This window comes from Pristis pectinata, chromosome 8, assembly GCF_009764475.1.
Source record: "Pristis pectinata isolate sPriPec2 chromosome 8, sPriPec2.1.pri, whole genome shotgun sequence".
Lineage (NCBI taxonomy): Eukaryota > Metazoa > Chordata > Chondrichthyes > Rhinopristiformes > Pristidae > Pristis > Pristis pectinata.
In genome coordinates this window covers 102455612-102475657 of record NC_067412.1, presented here as the reverse complement: position 1 = coordinate 102475657, position 20046 = coordinate 102455612, and the positions used below count along the sequence as shown (strand labels likewise).

Sequence of the window (20046 nt, the reverse complement as noted above, 5' to 3'; positions counted from 1 at the left end):
ATCTTTCCTGTAATTCCAGGGCACTCATCTTATTAAGCAGCCTCTTGTGCAGCACCTTATTGAAGGCCTTTTGAAAATTTAAATACACAACATCCACAGCTTCTCCCTTGTCCATCCTACTTGAGATTACCTCAAAAAATTCCAACAGGTTGGTCAGGCAGAATCTTCCCTTAAGGAAACCATGCTGATTTGGACCCACGAGGAGACATAATTTTAAGGTCATTGGAAGAAGGTTTAAGGGGGATGTCAGGGGTAAGTTTTCTACACAGAGAGTAGTGGGTGCACTACTCATGTCCCACATTCATGTGGGACACATGAATGATAGAGAAATGGGGACCTGTGTGGGAGGGAAGGGTTAGATAGATCTTAGAGCAGGATAAGATGTTGGCACAACATTGTGGGCCGAAGGGCCTATATTGTGCTGTAGTGTTCCATGTTCTATGTTCTGACTCCATCGTGGGATCTGATCAAAAGCCTTCTGAAACTCCGAATCCACTTCATCCACAGGTTCCCTTTCAGCAGATACAGACTCAAAGAACTCCAATAGATTGGCCAAACATGATTTTCCTTTCATAAATTCATATGAGTCCTGTTCAATTGTATTATTGTTTTCTAAGTGTCTTGATATTGCATTCTTTATAATTGATTCCAGCATTTTTCCCACTACCACATCTGATATGTGGAAGTATTTTAAAGACCAGTTGATTAGAGTTCAGGACCAGCATGTTGCTGTGAGGAGAAAGATAAAGATGGCAAGGTTCATGAACCTTGGATGACGAGATATTGCAAGAAACAATCTGCTGGAGGAACTCAGCTGGTTAAGCAGCATCTGTGCCGAGAAAGGAACTGTTGGCACTTTCTGTTGAATCCTGTGTCTGGAGAGGCAGTAATGGGGAACAAAGACATGGCGGATGAACTGAATAAGTATTTTGTGTCAGTCATCACTGTGGAAGACACCAGCAAAATGCCAGAAATTAGAGAGAGTTGGGGGGCAGAAGCTATTACTAAGGAGAAGGTGCTTGGGAAGCTGAAAGGTCTGAAAGTGGATAAGCCACCTGGACCGGATGGACTACACTGCAAGGTTCTGAAGGAGGTAGCAGAAAAGATTGTGGAGGCATTAGTAGTGATCTTTCAAGAATCAGGAGAGTCAGGAATGGTTCCAGAGGACTGGAAAATCACGAATGTCACTCCACTCTTTAAGGAGGGAGGCAAAAGACAGGAAATTATAGGCCAGTTCGCCTGACTTCAGTGCTTGCTAAGAAGTATATTATTAAGGATGACGTTTCGGGGCACTTGGAAGCTCATGATAAAATAGGCTGGAGTCAGCATGGTTTCCTTAAGGGGAGATCTTGCCTGACAAATCTGCTGGAATTCTTTGTGGAAATAACAGGCAGGATTGACAAAGGGGAGTCAGTGGATGTTGTTTACTTGGTTTTTCAGAAGGCCTTTGACAAGGTGCTGCACATGAGGCTGCTAAACAAGATAGGATCCCATGGTATTACAGGAAAGGTACCAGCATGGATAGAAGATTGGCTGACTGGCAGAAGGCAAAGAGTGGGAATAAAGGGGCCTTTTCTGGTTGGCTGCCGGTGACTAGTGGTGTTCCGCAGGGGTCGGTGTTGGGTCCGCTACTTTTCACATTATATGTTAATGATCTGGATGACTGAATTGAGGGCTTTGTGGCCAAGTTTGCGGATGATACAAAGATAGTTGGAGGGGCGGATCATGTTGAGGAAGCAGGGAGTCTGCAGAAGGACTTGGACAGGTTGGAAGAATGGGCAAAGAAGTGGCAGATGGAATACAGTGTAGGGAAGTGTACGGTCATGCACTTTGCTGGAAGGAATAAAGGTGTAGACTATTTTCTATATGGGGAGAAAATTCAGAAATCAGAGGTGCAAGGGGTCTTGGGAGTCCTAGTGCAGGATTCCCTAAAGGTTAACTTGCAGGTCGAGTTGGTAGTAAGGAAGGCAAGTACAATCTTAGCATTCATTTTGAGAGGACTAGAATATAAAATCAATGATGTAATGCTGAGGTTTTATAAGGTGTTGGTCAGACCACATTTGGAGTATTGTGAGCAGTTTTGGCCCCATATCTAAGGAAGGATATACTGGTGTTGGAGAGGGTCCAGAGGAGGTTTACAAAAATGATCCCAGTAATGAAAGGGTTAACATATGAGGCACATTTGATGGCTCTGGGACATCAAAGGATGGTGGGGGGGGGGGGGGGCATCTCAGTGAAACCTGCCAAATATTGAAAGGCCTGGATAGAGTGGACGTGGAGAGGATGTTTCCAGTAGTGGGAGAGTCTAGGACCAGAGGGCACAGCCTTAGAATAGAAGAGTGTCCCTTTAGAACAGAGATGAGGACTTTCTTTAGCCAGAGGGTGGTGAATCTGTGGAATCTCCACAGACAACTGTGGACGCCAAGTCATTGGGTGTATTTAAAGCAGAGGTTGATAGGTTCTTGATTAGTAAGGGTGTCAAAGGTTATGGGGAGAAGGCAAGAGAATGGGGTTGAGAGGGAAAAATAAATCAGCCATGATCGACTGGCGGAGCAGACTCAATGGGCCAAATGGCCCAATTCTGTTCCTATGTCTTATGGTCTTATGGCATAGGTTTAAGGTGAGAGGGGGAACATTTAAAGGAGATTTGCGAGGCAAGTTTTTTTACACAGTGAGTGGTAGGTGCCTGGAACGCTTTGTCAAGGCAGGTAGTGGAAGCAGATGCTTTCACAATGTTTAACAGACATTTAGATTTTTTATACTTAGTGATTTCTTTTAAATCCTCATTTGCCCCTTGGTTCTCTGGGAGGAATTTTGAGTGACACACATAAAGTATCCATTTAATTACTCTGCCATTTCCTTACTTCTGTCTTTAAAGAAGAATTACCTTCACTCATCTTTACATTTTTACATATTGATAGAAGCTGTGCAGTCTCCTTGTGTCTTGCTAATTTATTCTCACAGTCCATTTTCCCTTTCTTCATTACTCTCTTGGTCATCCTTTACTAAATTCTAAGCATAGATAGGCTGGGTTTGATTTCTTTGGAATGGAGGAAGCCAAGATGTGGGTCTGTCAGATAGGTGGGATGGTAGTGAACTATTCTACAGTAGTGTTAATCTCAGAGGACATAAGTTTTAGGTAAGGAATAAGAGGTTTAGAGGAGATACGGCATATTTTTTTGGCCAGAGGTGGGGTTTGGAACACACTGCCTGAGGAGATGATGCAGAGACAGAGACTCCCACAACATTTAACAAGTATTTAGATGAGAACAAATTGCCAAGGCATTGAAGGCTCCAGACCAAGTGCTAGGAAATGGGATTAGTATAGATGGATCCTTGATGATCAGCATGGTAGGATGGCCCCAGGCCTGTTTTTCGTTCTTTATGACTCTACAAAACATTACTATCTTCCGGCTTGCGATTTTCTGGCACTGTAATAGAATTGTAGAATGGTAGAGCACAGAAATGGGTGCTTTCAGCTCACCTCGTCCATGCAACAGTGATACCTATCTATGCTGATCCCATGTGCCAGCTTTAGACCTGTATTCCCCTCTGCTTTTCCAACCCCTTTTCAATCTGCCTCTTCTACCTCCTCTGGCAGCTCATTCCAGGTATTCACCACCCTCTGTGTGGAAAAGTCTGCCCCACAGATCTCTTTTAAATTTCTAACTCAGCCTAAACCTGTGCCCTCTAGTTCTACACTCCCCCATCCTGGGGAAAATATGCTGACTATCTACCCTATCTATGCCCCTCATAATTTTGTAAATTTCTGTAAGGTCACCCCTCAGCCTCTGATGTTCCAATGAGAACAAACCCAGCCTAGGCAATCTCTGTGATGAATGTCTTCTGCAATCTCTCTATTGCGACCACATCCTTCCTGTAGTGTGGTGACCAGAACGGTAAACAATTCTCCCGATGCGGTCTAGTCAATGTTTTGTGCAGCTGCCCCATGACGTCCCAACTCTTATACTCAGTACCTCAGCATATGAAGGCAAATATACTGAACGCCTTCTTCCCTATCCTGCCTACCTGTGTCTTCATTTTCAGGGAGCTATAGATTTGTACCCCAAGGTCTCTGTAAATCAATGCTCCTCAGGTCCCTGCCATTTACTATATATTTCCTACCAGAATTTGATCGTGCAAAGTCCATTACCTCACACTTGTTTGGATTAAATTCCATCTGTCACCAGTCCGCCCAACTTTCCAGCTGATCTGTCCTGCTGTATCCTTGGACAACCTTCTTCACTACCTGCGACTCCACGAGTTTTCATGTTCTCTGTAAACTTACTAGTCAGACAACCTACCTTCTTATCCATGTCATTATATTACAAATAACCAAGATCCCAGCACTGTTCCCCACGGTACACCATTTGTTAAAACACCCATCTACCACTACCCTTTGCCCTCATCACCCAACCAGTTTTGAGTCCATTTTTCTTGAATTTCTCTTTAATTTCTATTGTAATCTAATGTTAGACCACTTTTCCTGTTGTCTTTCTGTCATTAAGGGATGTATATCTGTTGCGTTATGCATTATTTCTTACAACTAGCCCCTTTACAACAAGATTATTAGTTAACCCTTTCTCACTGAACGGTACTGGATCTAAAATAGCCTCTTCCCAATTGGTTCCTCAACATTCCGAACCAGAAATCTTCCAATGATTCACCTCGACACCGATAGCTTTAATTTGATTTTCCCAGTCTATTCGTCGATTGAAGTTAGAACATAGAACATAGAAAACCTACAGCACAATTCAGGCCCTTCGGCCCACAAAGCTGTGCCGAACATGTCCCTACCCTAGAAATTACTAGGCTTACCCATAGCCCTCTATTTTACTCAGCTCCATGTACCTATCCAACAGTCTCTTGAAAGACCCTATCTTATCCGCCTCCACCACCGTTGCCGGCAGCCCATTCCACGCACTCACCACTCTGAGTAAAAAAACTTACCCCTGACATCTCCTCTATATCTACTTCCCAGCACCTTAAACCTATGTCCTCTTGTGGCCACCAATTCAGCACTGGGGAAAAGCCTCTGACTATCTACCCGATCAATACCTCTCATCATCTTATACACCTCTATCAGGTCCCCCCTCATCCTCCATCTCTTCAATGAGAAAAGGCCGAGTTCCCTCAACCTGCTTTCATAAGGCATGCTCCGCATTCCAGGCAGCGTCCTTGTAAATCTCCTCTGCACCCTCTCTATGGCTTCCACATCTTTCCTGTAGTGAGAGGACCAGAACTGAGCACAATGCTCCAAGTGGGGTCTGACCAGGGACCTATATAGCTGCAACAATACCTCTCGGCTCCTAAATTCAATTCCCTGATTGATGAAGGACAATACACCATATGTCTCTTAACCACAGAGTCAACCTGCGCCGCCACTTTGAGCATCCTATGGACTCGGACCCCAAGATCCCTCTGATCCTCCACGCTGCCAAGAGTCCTACCATTAAGACTATATTCTGCCAACATATTTGACCTACCAAAATGAACCACTTCACACTTATCTGGGTTGAACTGCATCTGCCACTTCTCAGCCCAACTCTGCATCCTATCTATGTCCCTCTGTAACCTCTGACAGCCCTCCAAACTATCCACAACACCCCCAACCTTCGTGTCACCCGCAAACTTACTAACCCACCCCTCCACTTCCTCATCCAGGTCATTTATAAAAATCACAAAGAGTAAGGGTCCCAGTACAGATCCCTGAGGTACACCACTGGTCACCAACCTCCACGCAGAATACGACCCTTCAACAACCCTTCAAGTTCCCTATAAATACTATATTACGTCTGTTACATGCATCTCTAGTTTATTTACAGTCTCCTGCATCACAACTATCAGTTGTCTCTCACTCTTTGACCTTTTTTTGCCTGTTAGTTCCAGCTTTGGTTACCCTGCAGCCATGAGGATATTCCTTCCACCTCTGACTTGTATCCTGACAGGGTGGAAATTATTTTGGGGCATCAGGAGGTGAGCCACTCATCACAGGTTCTCTGGTCTCAGACCTGCTCTTGCAGACACAGTATTTATGTGGCTGGTCAGTGTTGATGGGGGATTCAGTAATGGACTTACTCACTGAATGGCAAGGTAGGTGACTGGACTCTCTTATTGGAGATTGTTATTCCCTGGCTCTTGTGTGCCAAGAGTAGTGTTCATGTGTTGCTGCTTGTGAGAAGAGACCTTTCACCTCCCCAGTTTACCCCGGTGAATATTTTGTTTATGAAGACAATTAGATCTCATAAACAGTAATGAGAAAACTTAACCAAAGCCCAGCTTTTGTGGATGGAATCAAATCTTCATATTGAGCACTCCCTCCATCAAGTTGTAGGGTGCTGCCCAAGGTGCCTACAGACTATGAATCCAGTTGTGCGATTTGCAATTTTCCACCTTGTTAGAACATAAAGTGTAAGTCTTTCTTGACTTCTACAGCAGTTTTCGCACAAAGGTGGAACCCAAAACAGTTTGCATCTAATAAAGTTCTTCTGTAGTGTGGGAATGACCACTGCCAATTTGTGCACAAGCTCTCAGTGTGAGAATAACAAGCTGATCGGGCTCTCATTGGATTTTGGGTGAAGGATACTCTCCCCTTTAATAGTGCCATAGGTTCTTTTGACACACCCGAGAGAATAGATTCATTATAATGGCACTTTTGAAGGATTATGCATCTGTCAATGCAGCACTCCCTCAGTACTCTACAGGAGTAGATTTTTGTGCTCCAGGACTCGAACCTTCGGATTCAGGGTGAGGTTCCCTTTGTTAGATCCCAGAGTGTCTGTGGAGAGAAACATTGTCTACGGTCCTGATGATTCATCTCTCTTTGTGGCACAGGTGAGATGGATGCTGAAAGCCAACCAAAGCGACTTTTCCAGGGAACTGCTACCATGCTGCCATCTGATACTTCCCATTCACCAGAACACGGCTCCTGGTGAGAATGCCTTTCCTCCTGGGGATATTCCATTAATTTTGTCTTGTATTAAAGAGAGGTTTTCGCTTTCCTGTTGCAAGAGATGTGTGCAGTGCTCAGTCCATCCACCTCTCTCAGTATTTTCAAAATCCTGAGGTTCAACAACAGAGCCAGCTGCTGGTGTTTGGAAACCTGATCCATACTTTGTAGAACACCTGGTACCATTCTGCGTAGGTTGTGCTGCTGCATGCACAGACATTGGACCACTGCACACTCAAATATGAATCCACTAATGTATGCACACAGGCACATACCACTCCCTAACCTTTAACATTGTCATGGACAAGGATAGGACCAAAGAGGACAGGAAAATATTTAATTGGGGAAGGGCAAATTATGACGCTATAAGGCTAGAACTTGCGAGTGCGAATTGGGATGACATTTTTGTACTATGGAGATGTGGTCGTTGTTCAGGGATCTCTTGCAGGACGTTAGGGATAAATTTGTTCAGTGAGGCAGAGTAAGAATGGCAGGGTGAAGGAACCATGGGTGACAAGAGAGGTGGAACATCTAGTTAGGAGGAAGAAGGCAGCATACATAAGGTTTAGGCGTCAAGGAGCAGATAGGTCTCTTGAGGAATATAGGGTAGCAAGGAAGGAACTTGAGAAGGGGCTGAGGAGAGCAAGAAGAGGACATGAAAAGGCTTTGGCGAGTAGGGTTAAGGAAAACCCCAAGGCATTTTTCACTTATGTGAAGAGGAGAAGGATGACGGGAGTAAAGGACCGATTAGGGATAAAGGTGGGAAGATGTGCCTGGAAGCTGTGGAAGTGGGTGAGGTCCTCAATGAATACTTCAGTATTCACCAAGGAGAGAGGCCTTGATGATGCTGAGGACAGTGTTGGTAAGGGTAATGTTCTGGAGCATGTAGATATCAAGAGAGAGGATGTGTTGGAGCTGTTAGAAAATATTAGGACAGATAAGTCCCCAGGGCCTGAAGGAATATTCCCCAGGCTGCTCCACGAGGTGAGGGAGGAGATTGCTGAACCGTTGGCTAGGATCTTTGAGTCCTCGTTGTCCACAGGAATGATACTGGAGGATTGGAGGGTGGCAAATGTCCCCTTATTCAAAAAAGGTAGTAGGGCTAGTCCAGGGAATTATAGACCAGTGAGCCTTACGTTTGTGGTGGGCAAGCTGTTGGAAAGGATTCTTAGAGATAAGACCTTTGGGCATTTAGAGAATCATGGTTTGATCAGGGACAGCCAGCATGGCTTTGTGAAGGGCAGATCATGTCTCACAAGCCTGATAGTGTTCTTTGAGGGGGTGACCAGACAGATTGATGAGTGTAGTGCAGTAGATGTGGTCTACATCGATTTTAGTAAGACATTCGACAAGGTTCCACATGGTAGGCTTTGTCAGAAGGTCAGAGGGCATGGGATCCAGGGAAGCTTGGCCGTGTGGATTCAGAATTGGCTTGTCTGTAGAAAGCAGAGGGTTGTGGTGGAGGGAGTGCATTCAGATTGGAGGGCTGTGACTAGCGGTGTCCTACAAGGATCGCTTCTGGGACCTCTACTTTTTGTGATTTTTATTAATGACTTGGATGAGGGGGTAGAAGGGTGGGTTGGCAAGTTTGCAAACAACACAAAGGTTGGTGGTGTTGTGGATAGTGTAGAGGATTGTCGAAGATTGCAGAGGGACATTGATAGGATGCAGAGCTGGGCTGAGAAGTGGCAGATGGAGTTCCATCTGGAGAAGTGTGAGGTGGTACACTTTGGAAGGACAAACTCCAAGGCAGAGTACAAAGTTAATGGCAGGATTCTGGGGAGTGTGGAGGAGCAGAGGGATCTGGGGGTCCATATCCACAGATCCCTGAAAGTTGCCTCACAGGTGGATAGGGTAGTTAAGAAAGCTTATGGGATGTTAGCTTTCATAAAGCGAGGGATTGAGTTTAAGAGCCGCGAGGTAATGATGCAGCTCTATAAAACTCTGGTTAGACCACACTTTATAATGTGTCCAGTTTTGGTCGCCTCATTATAGGAAGGATGTGGAAGTGTTGGAAAAGCTGCAGAGGAGATTTACCAGGATGTTGCCTGGTTTAGAGAGTATGCATTATGAGGAGAGACTAAGGGAGCTGGGGCTTTACTCTTTGGAGAGAAGGAGGATGAGAGGAGACATGATAGAGGTGTACAAAATATTAAGAGGAATAGAGAGAGTTGACAGCCAGCACCTCTTTCCCAGGGCACCAATGCTTAATACAAGAGGACATGGCTTTAAAGCAATGGGTGGGAAGTTCAAGGGAGATATCAGAGGAAGGTTTTTTTAACCCAGAGAGTGGTTGGGGCATGGACTGCGCTGCCTGGGGCAGTGGTGGAGGCAGGTAAATTGGTCAAATTCAAGAGCTTACTAGATAGGCATATGGAGGAATTTAAAATAGAGAGATATGTGGGAGGAAGGGGTTAGATAGTCTTAGGTGAGGTTTAAAGTTCGGCACAACATTGTGGACCGAAGGGCCTGTGTTGTGCTGTACTGTTCTATGTTCTATGAAGACAATCACGTTACTTTACTGTACATGTACACATTACATAAGATAAGATACCTTTAGTTATATGTACATCTTTAGTTATATGTACATCGAAACACAGTGAAATGCATCTTTTGCGTAGAGTGTTCTGGGGGCAGCCCGCAAGTGTCGCCACGCTTCTGGCACCAACATAGCATGTCCACAACTTCTTAACCTGTACGTCTTTGGAATGTGGGAGTAAACCGGAGCACCCGGAGGAAACCCACACAGACACAGGGAGAACGTACAAACTCCTTACAGACAGTGGCTGGAATTGAACCCAGGTCACTGGCGCTGTAATAGTGTTACGCTAACCGCTATGATACCATTATACTCATGCATACTTTTTTTAAATACACATCTGATCAGGAAATGTCCATGTTGTTCCCAAGGCCAGCATTTACAGCCCATCTCTTACCACTAACCTCCTGATTTGCTGCAGTCTGTGGTAGGGTTTAGACCCAGTGACAGCAAAGGAGCAGCAGATACGTTTCTATGTCAGGAGGGGTTGTGGCTTGGCAGGAACTGCAGTTGGTGGTGTTGTCTTGGTTCTAGAGATACTAAAATAAGGGGTTGCACATGTAGGACTAATGTACCAAAATATTGGTATTGGTTTATTATTGTCACTTGTACCGAGGTACAGTGAAAAGCTTGTCTTACTTGTTGTTAAGCGAGAGGTGAAAGGTTCAGTCTCGGGCTGCTCCTGACTGAGGTTTGTATGTCTCTGACAGAGTCTGAGTCTGACTCTGCTCTGCTATCTAATGAGATCGTGGCCGATCTGTCTGTAACTCATTCCCATCTACCACCTCGCTTATCAACAATATTTTGTTTTATTTGTCTTAAACCTGCAGCCCCTTTGCATAATGATCCCTAATCCTAGATTCTTCCATAAGAGGAAACACCCTCTCCACATCCACCCTGTCGAGACCCCTCTCACTCTTCTAAACTCCAGCCTGTCCAAATTTTCCCATTAAGGAAACCCACTCTGTCCAGGTATTGGTCCGGTAAACCCTCAACTGCTTCCAATGAATTAACCTCCGTCCTTAAATAAGGAGGTTGATAGTGTTCACCCTGCACCGGACATGGCCTCACCAGTGCCCGATATCTGCACAACATATCTGCCCGTTTTTGTTGTCATTTTCTCTCACAATAAACTTCAGTGGTTCCCCAGGCACCAGCTGTGCACTGACACAGCAACATTTCAGATCACTCCCACCTTACTGGGGAGCTAGGGAAGAAATTGTGGGGCTCCTAGCAGAGATATTTGTATCATCAATAGCCAAAAGTGAGATGCCGGAAGACTGGAGGGTGGTTAATGTTGTGCCTTTATTTAAGGAAGGGTGCAAGGAAGAGCCAGGGAACTACAGATCAGTGAGCCTAACATCAGTGGTGGGTAAGTTATTTGGGGAGGATTCTGAGTGACAGGATCTACCAGCATTTGGAAAGGCAAGGACTGATAGGGATAGTCAGCGTGGCTTTGCACGTGGGTCTTTTCCCCAGGGTAGGGAAGTCCAAAACTAGAGGGCACAGGTTTAAGGTGAGAGGGAAAAGAGCATGCTATGTTGGCGCCGGAAGTGCGGCGACACTTGTGGGCTGCCCCCAGAACACTCTACGCAGAAGGTGCATTTCACTGTGTGTTTCAATGTACATGTGACTGATAAAGAAATCTTATTTAAAATGAATCTGAGGGTAAGTTTTTCACACAGAGGGAGGTGGGTACACGGAACGAGTTGTCAGAGGAAATGGTAGAGGCAGGTACAATTATGACATTTAAAAGGTATTTGGACAGGTACGTGATAGGAAAGGTTTAGAGGGATATGAGCCAAACACAGGCCAATGGAAATAGCTCATTTTGGCAACTTGGTTCGGTCGGCACAGACAAGTTGATCCAAAAGGCTGTGATGGAAAACTCTGTGACGCCAGTTAATCTCAGTAGCCCCAGGTTATTGAAAGAAATAACCCAATGTTCCTGCTGCTAAAAGTTTGTTGGTGTTTGGATAGTTCTTTTTTAATTTAACATTTTACAGTTTATAATTTTAATTTTTTTCAGTCCGGTGCAGAGTGGCGAAATGTTCCTCAGTCTCTCCACAGACTGTCTGGATGACAACATCAGCAATGGTAACTCAGGCCAAGATTCACTGGCAAAGTCCAGTGCAGTGAGAGTGACTCCAGTGGCAACATCCGATTCCTGCTTGACTTTCACTACAGATCCTGAACGTTCACCAAAGTGACATTGTGTTTCCTGATGGAACGTTTGAATCAGAGAGTTTGGGGAGAGAACGCATCTGTAGTAATATGGTGTCACATGTGCAGTGCCATTAATATGTCATTGTGTAGCGGGGTCTCCATGTAAAGAACTGATTGTAGGAATTCTGAGAAATATTTTCTCCTTTTTTAAGTTTTTTTTTCTCCCTGAAGTTGCTCATTTACTTTTTACTTCAGAACTTAGGATCAGAGAGACTGAAAGGTCTCTCCAAAGTCCAGCCAGAATTGTATATTCTGACGTAACATTCACAGGGTGGATTCTAAGTACAACACCAGGTTGCTGTCTTTTCATTTGCTTGCAACCTCTCTTTTTTTATGAATAGCACTAAATGTAAAGGGTTTTGACTTGAATTTATTTTTAAGCCATTGTTGACTAGATTTCTGTGCTTTTCTTAAATGAGCACAGTTGTTAAGGGCAGGAGTTGCAGCCTTTATATATTTACAGTGGTGGGAGGGTTGGGAGTGGGAATTGAAGGCATCTGAGTTCCATTTGTTCTTTTGTACAGACCTGGTTACTTTAGTTGTGTTTCTCTATTGAATGTTGCAAAAGCACCTTTTGCAGAGAGTCAGGCACCTCCTGTGTATTCTGGCTCCTGCGGAGTGTTCATAGCTGCCCTATTAACAAAGATGTGCATAGTGTAACATACCAGAGGTGAGACATGATCAGCCTAATTTAATATTGTGCTTCACAGCTATCCAAGCCACCAGTAATCCATATTACTTGGTATGTGTATAATTCACAGATCCTTTAAACAGTTTACATGCTTCTGGTGACATAAATTATTAGTTTATTGAGCTACTATATGTGGGTTCACCATAAAAATGATTTAAAGCAATCTGACATTTCTCTGGCTGTGTTTATATGTGTGTTTAATTTTTCCCCAAGTGTGGAATTACCAGCTGATATTTTTTTACCTTGTTCGAGGTACTGGAGCCAGTTCCTGCAATTCATGTAATTATTTTTGTGTTTTTATGGACAAGGAAGAAATGCAGAAATGTGGAGATCCTGAACATTTGGTTCTGAATGGTGCAGTGATTAAAAATATTTATCTGCCAACAAAAGTAGTTTGGCAGCATATCTCTCATCTACATTTGTGAAGATTTTCCCATGAACACAGCAGCAATGATACTTTAATCACTACTCCTGTCACTGGCTTTGAGTTGACAGTGAAACTTTGAATGGCATACGCTTTATGTCCCATGCCTGAGATCGGACATTTCTATCTCAGTCAGAGCCACTAAAGTGAATACCTAGGCTGCTGATTGTGGAAAGTTGCTGAAATAATGACTGCATAGTGAAAGTAGTAGCACAATGCAAATGTTCTGTATAAACACAAGCATTGTACGTGAATCCTCTGTTTACCTGTGACAATTGCAAGTCATTAAAGAAATGAAAAATAATCATGGTGTGCAGAGAATATTAACTGCACGGTGAATAAAATGGCAGGAAGGTGCTCACTGAGCTTCTACCCGTAGCATTTGGGCCCAACTACTTGGACTTTCCTGCTCCATTGTTAACTTGAGAGTGAGTGGGAGGTCCTCACCACTATTGCATTTCTGTTCAACCCGTCACTCCACTGGTGCTTGTAGTTTGCTCTCCACAACCGGTACTATCCTGACCAAAGTGATGCAGTCTGAATCTGGGCCCTCAGGGTTGTCCTCTTCAGCCCCCTGCAGCCTCCAGCATTGACCCTCAGCAACCTTCCATCTACTGTGCTGCAGCTGGTGGGACAGGAACACCAGTCAGGCAGACAGCTAGTATTAGGGGGTGCACATGGTGAACTAGGATTAGTGTTGGGTTGGAGCCAGAGCCGTGTGCTGGAGAGTGGAGAAGGGTGTGGATTCTGGACCGCCTTCTGAGTTGAACCAAAGTGATTAGTGAGCCAAGGCAAAATGAAGCTCACTCAGTCGCTGCCTCCCCATCCTCCTCCTGAATGAAGTGGTTTGCCCGTGTTGGAAAAGAATTGTTTGTGACTCAGCAGACACCCTTAAACCTGGGGGTCCTGCTGTGTAGATGGAGTGCTCCTGGAGTGGAGTCCCAAGTCCTGTTCATTGATGACAAATAACCAGAATTGCCTTGCCTGTAGAAAGCTGAGGGTTGTGGTGGAGGGAGTGCATTCGGATTGGAGGGCTGTGACTAGTGGTGTCCCACAGGGATCGGTTCTGGGACCTCTACTTTTTGTGATATTTATTATTGACTTAGATGAGGGGGTGGAAGGCTGGGTTAGCAAGTTTGCAAATGACGCAAAGGTCGGTGGTGTTGTGGATAGTGTGGAGGGCTGTCGAAGCTTACAGAAGGATATTGATAGGATGCAGAGCTGGGCTGACAAGTGGCAGATGGAGTTCAATCCAGAGAAGTGTGAGGTGGTACACTTTGGAAGGACAAACTCCAAGGCGGAGCACAAGGTAAATGGCAGGATGCTGGGCAGTGTAGAGGAGCAGAGGGATCTGGGGGTTCATATCCACACATCACTGAAAGTCGCCTCACAGGTAGATAGGGTAGTTAAGAAAGCTTATGGGATATTAGCTTTCATAAATCGTGGGATCGAGTTTAAGAGCCGCGAAGTAATGATGCAGCTTTACAAAACTCTGGTTAGGCCGCACTTGGAGTGCTGTGTCCAGTTCTGGTCGCCTCATTATATGTGGAGGTGTTGGAAAGGGTGCAGAGGGGATTTACCAGGATGCTGCCTGGATTAGAGAGTATGGATTATGAGGAGAGACTAAAGGAGCTGGGGCTTTACTCATTGGAGAGAAGGAGGATGAGGGGGGACATGATAGAGGTGTACAAGATATTGAGAGGAATAGATAGAGTGGACAGCCAGCGCCTCTTTCCCAGGGCACCAATGCTCAAAACAAGAGGACATGGCTTTAAAGCAATGGGTGGGAAGTTCAAGAGAGATGTCAGAGGGAGGTTTTTCACCCAGAGAGTGGTTGGTGCATGGAATGCGCTGCCTGGGGTGGTGGTGGAGGCTGATACGTTGGTCAAGTTCAAGCGATTGCTAGATAAGCATATGGAGGAATTTAAAATAGGGGGACATGTGGGAGGAAGGGGTTAGATAGTGTTAGGTGTGGTTCGAAGGTCAGCACAACATGGTGGGCTGAAGGGCCTGTATTGTGCTGTATTGTTCTATGGTTAACCAGCCTATAGCTTACTCTGGGTACAAGAGACAGATCACAATGGATGACCTCAGCACGAGGGGACAAGAGATGTAGATTTGCATGATGCATTGCCAGTGTTTGCAAAGCCGCTGTCCATCAGGAGAGTGAATTGCATGCAATTGCTAAATGTGTGACGTTGGTGACACCTTGCATTGTCTGAAGGAAGGTTGAATAAATCTGCTTAATATTTCCTGCAGTTTAGGGATTTTGAGGTATGATGTAAATAAGGTGATAAAAGGATCGTTTAGGTAAGGATTTGATGTTTCCTCTGCTGGTGGCTGTGTGTGAGATGTCAGGAAGTAATTTCATACAAAGGACAGCAAAAACCTGTGAAATGGAGGATTATTTGGTTTACAAACCTGGTGCAGTGATGTACAGCTGAGGTCCCGATAAACTGTGATTTGTTGTATAGCAGAAGAGAGATGAAGTGTTATAAAGGCATTCTTGAAACAACAAGCTAGTGATTCATTTTACCAGGGAGGATTTGTTTACTAATGTTTCTTACAGATCACCAGCTGAAGGTCTTAAGTCAGCTAATGCAAACACCACTTTGTGCTGGTCATTGTAAAATTTGGTGCATATACCTTCAGAGAAATGTTTGGATTTTCCCTCTTGTTTTAAAACAAGCTTTCTAACATGGTCCTTTACCAGATTGTGATGTTGTGGGAAAAGCTGCCATCTCGTGGATGATTTGGGTGATGCGGTTCTCAGTCTGAGTGGGGGTTTGTACTGTTATCATACTGTTAGAACTGGCATTACCAACCTTACAATGTCAGGATCTCAAGATGCATATAATGTAAAATGTTGAGTTTCATGTGGACAAGGTGCGTGAGATAGGACAGAAGAACATGGGTGTTAGTATTTTCTGACATTATATGTATAATGTCTATGAATAATAAATAAATCATTTTAACATTTTTAAATGTTTTAAAATTTTCAAATAGAGAACATTAAAGGGTACTGAATCTGGTATTGCATGAGCTGTAATCGAGGCAGCTGTGGGCATCGGTGGGTTTGTAGAAGATGTCAGTGGATAAGGAATCTCCTGAGATGGAGACGGAGAGATTGAGGAAGGTGTCAGAGAGAGTCACTTGAATTGGAGAGCAGGGTGAAAACATGGCGAAATTTATGAAGCTGTCAAGTTCCGGAGGGGTACAAGAGGTGGCACCAATGCAGAGAGAAGATTAGATACTGAGAAAGTATTGGAAAGGCAATAGTTAAAGAGGATAAGTAAACCTTCATGACGGCCTCACCGCCCTCTGCTGCTTCCTTGACCAGAGACAGAACCAGTCCCCTTCCACTAACTCTCTCCTCCGCCTGGTTGAACTTGTCCTCACCCTAAACAACTTCACTTTCAATTCCTCTCACTTTCTACAGACCAAGGGTGTAGCTATGGACACTCACATGGGCCCCAGCTATGTCTGCCTCTTTAATGGCTACATTGAACAGTCTCTGTGTTGTATCTGTGCGGAACTCGACAGTTTCATAAATTTCGCCACAAATTTTCACCCTGCTCTCCAATCCACTTGGACTATCTCTGACACCTCTCTCTCCTTCCTCCATCTTACCATCTCCATCTCAGGAGATTCCTTATCCACTGACGTCTTCTACAAACCCACTGATGCCCACAGCTGCCTCGATTACAGCTCCTCCCACCCTGTCTCTTGCAAGGATGCGATCCCTTTTTCTCAATTTCTCCGCCTCCGCCACATCTGCTCCCATGATGAGGCTTTCCACTCCAGGACACCCGAGATGTCCAACTTCTTTTCTAACCGGAGCTTCCCCCCGACTGTGGTCGAGAGAGCTCGCACCTGTATCTCTGCCATTTCCCACACCTCTGCTCTCACCCCCACCCCTCCCAGACCCAGCAGGGATAGGGTCCCCCTTGTCCTCACATTTCATCCCATCAGCCTACGTGTCCAACACATCATTCTCCGCCACTTCTGCCATCTCCACGGGACCCCACCACCAAGCACATCTTCCCCTCCCACCCCTTCCTGCCTTTCGCAGGGACCGCGCTCTCCGCGACTCCCTAGTTCACTCCTCCACCCCTCCCCCACCCATCCTGGGAACTTTCCACTGCCCCCGCCATAGGTGCAGCACCTGCCCCTACACCACCTCCATCCAGGGACCCAAACAGTCCTTTCAGGTGAGACAGAGATTCACCTGCACCTCCCTTAATAACATCTACTGCATTCGGTGCTCCAAGTGTGGCCTCCTCTACATTGGTGAAACCAAACGCAGACTAGGTGACCGTTTCACAGAACACCTGCGCTCCGTCCGTAACCGCGATCTGCATCTCCTCATTGCCGGTCACTTCAGCTCCCCCTCCCACACTCTCACTGATATGTCAGTCCTCGGCCTCCCCCACTGCCGGGAGAATTCCAAGCGCAAACTGGAGGAACAGCCCCTCATTTTCCATCTTGGAACCTTGCAGCCTGATGGCATGAACATTGAATTCTCCCACTTTAAGTAACCCCCCCCCCCAACCACCCCCCACCACCCCCCCCAACCACCCCCCACCCCCCCCCCCAACCGTGCCTTTCCTTTTCTTCCTTTTCCTGGACTTTTTTCTCCCACCTTTTTTTCCTCCTTCCCTCTGACCCCCCCCAGGGGCTCTGCTCTCCCCTCTCCCCCCGCACCCGCCCATCACTGTCTCTTACCTGCATCTACCTATCACCACCCTGTGCCCACCCCACCTCCCCTCTTTTGTCCACCTATCACTGCTCTGCTTTTCCCTCCAATATATCGGCTTCCCCTTTTCCTATCTTCAGTCCTGAAGAAGGGTCCTGACCCGAAACGTTGACCGCCTGCTTTTCTCCACGGATGCTGCCTGGCCCGCTGAGTTCCTCCAGCATCATCGTGTTTTTCATCTAGATTCCAGCATCTGCAGTCCTTTGTTTCTCATAAGTAAACCTTTTCCTTGTGGGATACATGCTGAGTTATAAGGGAAGTGCAAATTGCAAGGACTGGAGGGTTACAAACATTACAACCTCTTACCATGAAGCCGTTGTTAACATCGCTGGTGAGGGAGCTCTTCAAAATAATCAGAGAACTTTCAGCCATTTGGGGAGCATGGATTTGTTTGACTTGTTGGTGCTTTTGGAAAAGGTAACAGAGTGATAAGATTGGGATCACCACCCGGCCCATTGAGTCTGCACTAGCCCGATGGAAGCCCAAGTCAGCTAACCCCACTGCCCCATCCTCATTACTTCTTTTCAGGTATTTATTCAGTTCTTTTGCTCAGGGTAGAAATGTCAAATAGTTAAGTGGAGAGGGGAAAGTTTAAAGGGGATGTACAAGGCAGGTTTTTCGCACAGGGAGTGGTGGGTGCCTAGAACGTGCTGCCAGGGGAGGTGGTGGAAGCAACATTTAAAAGGCATTTAGACAGAGACATGAGCAGGCAGGGAATGGAGGGATACAGACCTTGTGCAGGCAGATGGGATCAGTTCGATCGGCATTGTGTTTGGCACAGACGTGATGGACTCTTCCTGTGCTCTACTGTTCTATGTTCTCTTTTAACCTCTACCTTGAATCTGCCTCCATTACTCCCTGTGCACCTTACACCCTAAACAAAGTTCTAATAAGTCCCATCTAGACTTGTGTTCTTTAGGCAATCACCTTCATTCTGTGACACCTGGGCTTTGATCTTTCCACCAATGGGAACACTTTCTAATCAAGTTACATAGAATCATGAAAGGTATATGGAGTAAGGTGTCCTTGCAATGTCCTTTGTTCCATGGATAAAACTCTTTTCTTTAGTCACTCCACATAATTAAAGACTCAGTTGCAGAATCATTTTAGTAAATTTCTCCACCACCCTGTCTGAAACCGTCACATCTTGGTGAAGTGAGGTGTCCAAGCCGGGCACAGTACTTTTGTGGCCAGACCAGGGCTTTACAAATGTTCATCATGATTTCCTCGTTCCATGCATCTACTTACAAGGCCCAGGGTCCTGTATTTGCAGCCTCCTCCTGAGCCAGCCTTGTGACTTGAACAAACGTTATACAGGGTTGTACAGCACAGGAATGGGCCATTCGGCCCAACACAGCCAAGCCAACCTCATTGACCATCCTCCCATTTGCCCTTCCAGTGAATTTGTCTCCCTTACCACTTGATTCATTCTTCACCCTGTCAGGTTGGTGTGGTGGACAATGTGCTACAGCTACTGTAGAAACACAGAATGGAGTTCAGCACCTGGAATGTCAGGACCTTCACGGGCACTTCCGGCAGTGACAGACCTCAAAGTTGCTCTGCTGCTGCCATAGCTCAGGACATCAGCAGCGTCACCATGAGTGATACATGACTGGCAGAAGATCGGCTGATGGAACAAAACAGTGGAGGAGTGAACTGGAAGAGAAAGTCTTCTTCATGGAGTGACCTTTGCCATTAAGAATGAGCTAGTCCGACATTTCAGCAAATCTGCCTGCAGAATGAAGGTTCAACCCAGTTAAGTGCAGGTGCTGCATTTTGGGAAGTCAAACCAGGGTGGGACTTTCACAGTGAACTGTAGGGCCCTAGGGAGTGTTGTAGAACAGAGGGACCTGGGAGTACAAGTACATGGTTCTCTGAAAGTGGCGTCACAGGTACTCAGGGCAGTGAAGAAGGTGACTGGCACACTGGCCTTCAGTCAGGGCGCTGAGTATAGACGTTGGAACATGATACTGCAGTTGTACAAGACGTTCAGTATTGTGCACAGTTTTGGTCACCCTGTTATAGGAAAGATGTCTTTAAGCTGGAAAGTGTGCAAGATTAATGGGAATGTTGCCGGGATTCAAGGACCTGAGTAATAGGGAAAGGTTGGACGGGCTGGGACTTTTTTCCTTGAAGTGTAGGAGACAGCCTCATAGATGAGTATAAAATCATGCAGGACATGGGGTGAATTCACAGTCTTTTTCCCATGGAAAGGCATAAACCCTCTCGTTCTTGATTCCCCTTCCCTGGGGAAAAGGTGAGAGGGATTAGATTTACAAGGGTCCTGAAGGGCAATTTCTTCACACAGAGGATGGTGGGTGTATGGAACGAGCTGTCAGAGGAAGTGGTGGAGGCAGGTACAATAACAACACTTAAAAGGCATTTGGACAGGTCCATGGATGGGAGGGGTTTAGAGGGATATGGGCCAAACACAGGCAGATAGGACTAACTTAGATGGGAA

At 45.7% G+C, this 20046-nt stretch overlaps 1 protein-coding gene across 2 annotated transcripts in view; it reads left to right on the top strand.

The window, feature by feature from the left end:
- The window catches only part of pabir2 (PABIR family member 2), a 67168-nt gene extending 54600 nt beyond the window's left edge, over positions 1-12568 (top strand). For both annotated transcript variants that reach the window (XM_052022549.1, XM_052022550.1), the window contains 2 exons: positions 6835-6931; positions 11518-12568. In XM_052022549.1, coding sequence (XP_051878509.1) covers positions 6835-6931; positions 11518-11698 — 278 coding nt within the window. In that variant the 3' untranslated portion in view covers positions 11699-12568. The remainder of the gene's footprint in view (positions 1-6834; positions 6932-11517) is intronic.
- Positions 12569-20046: the final 7478 nt, after the last annotated feature.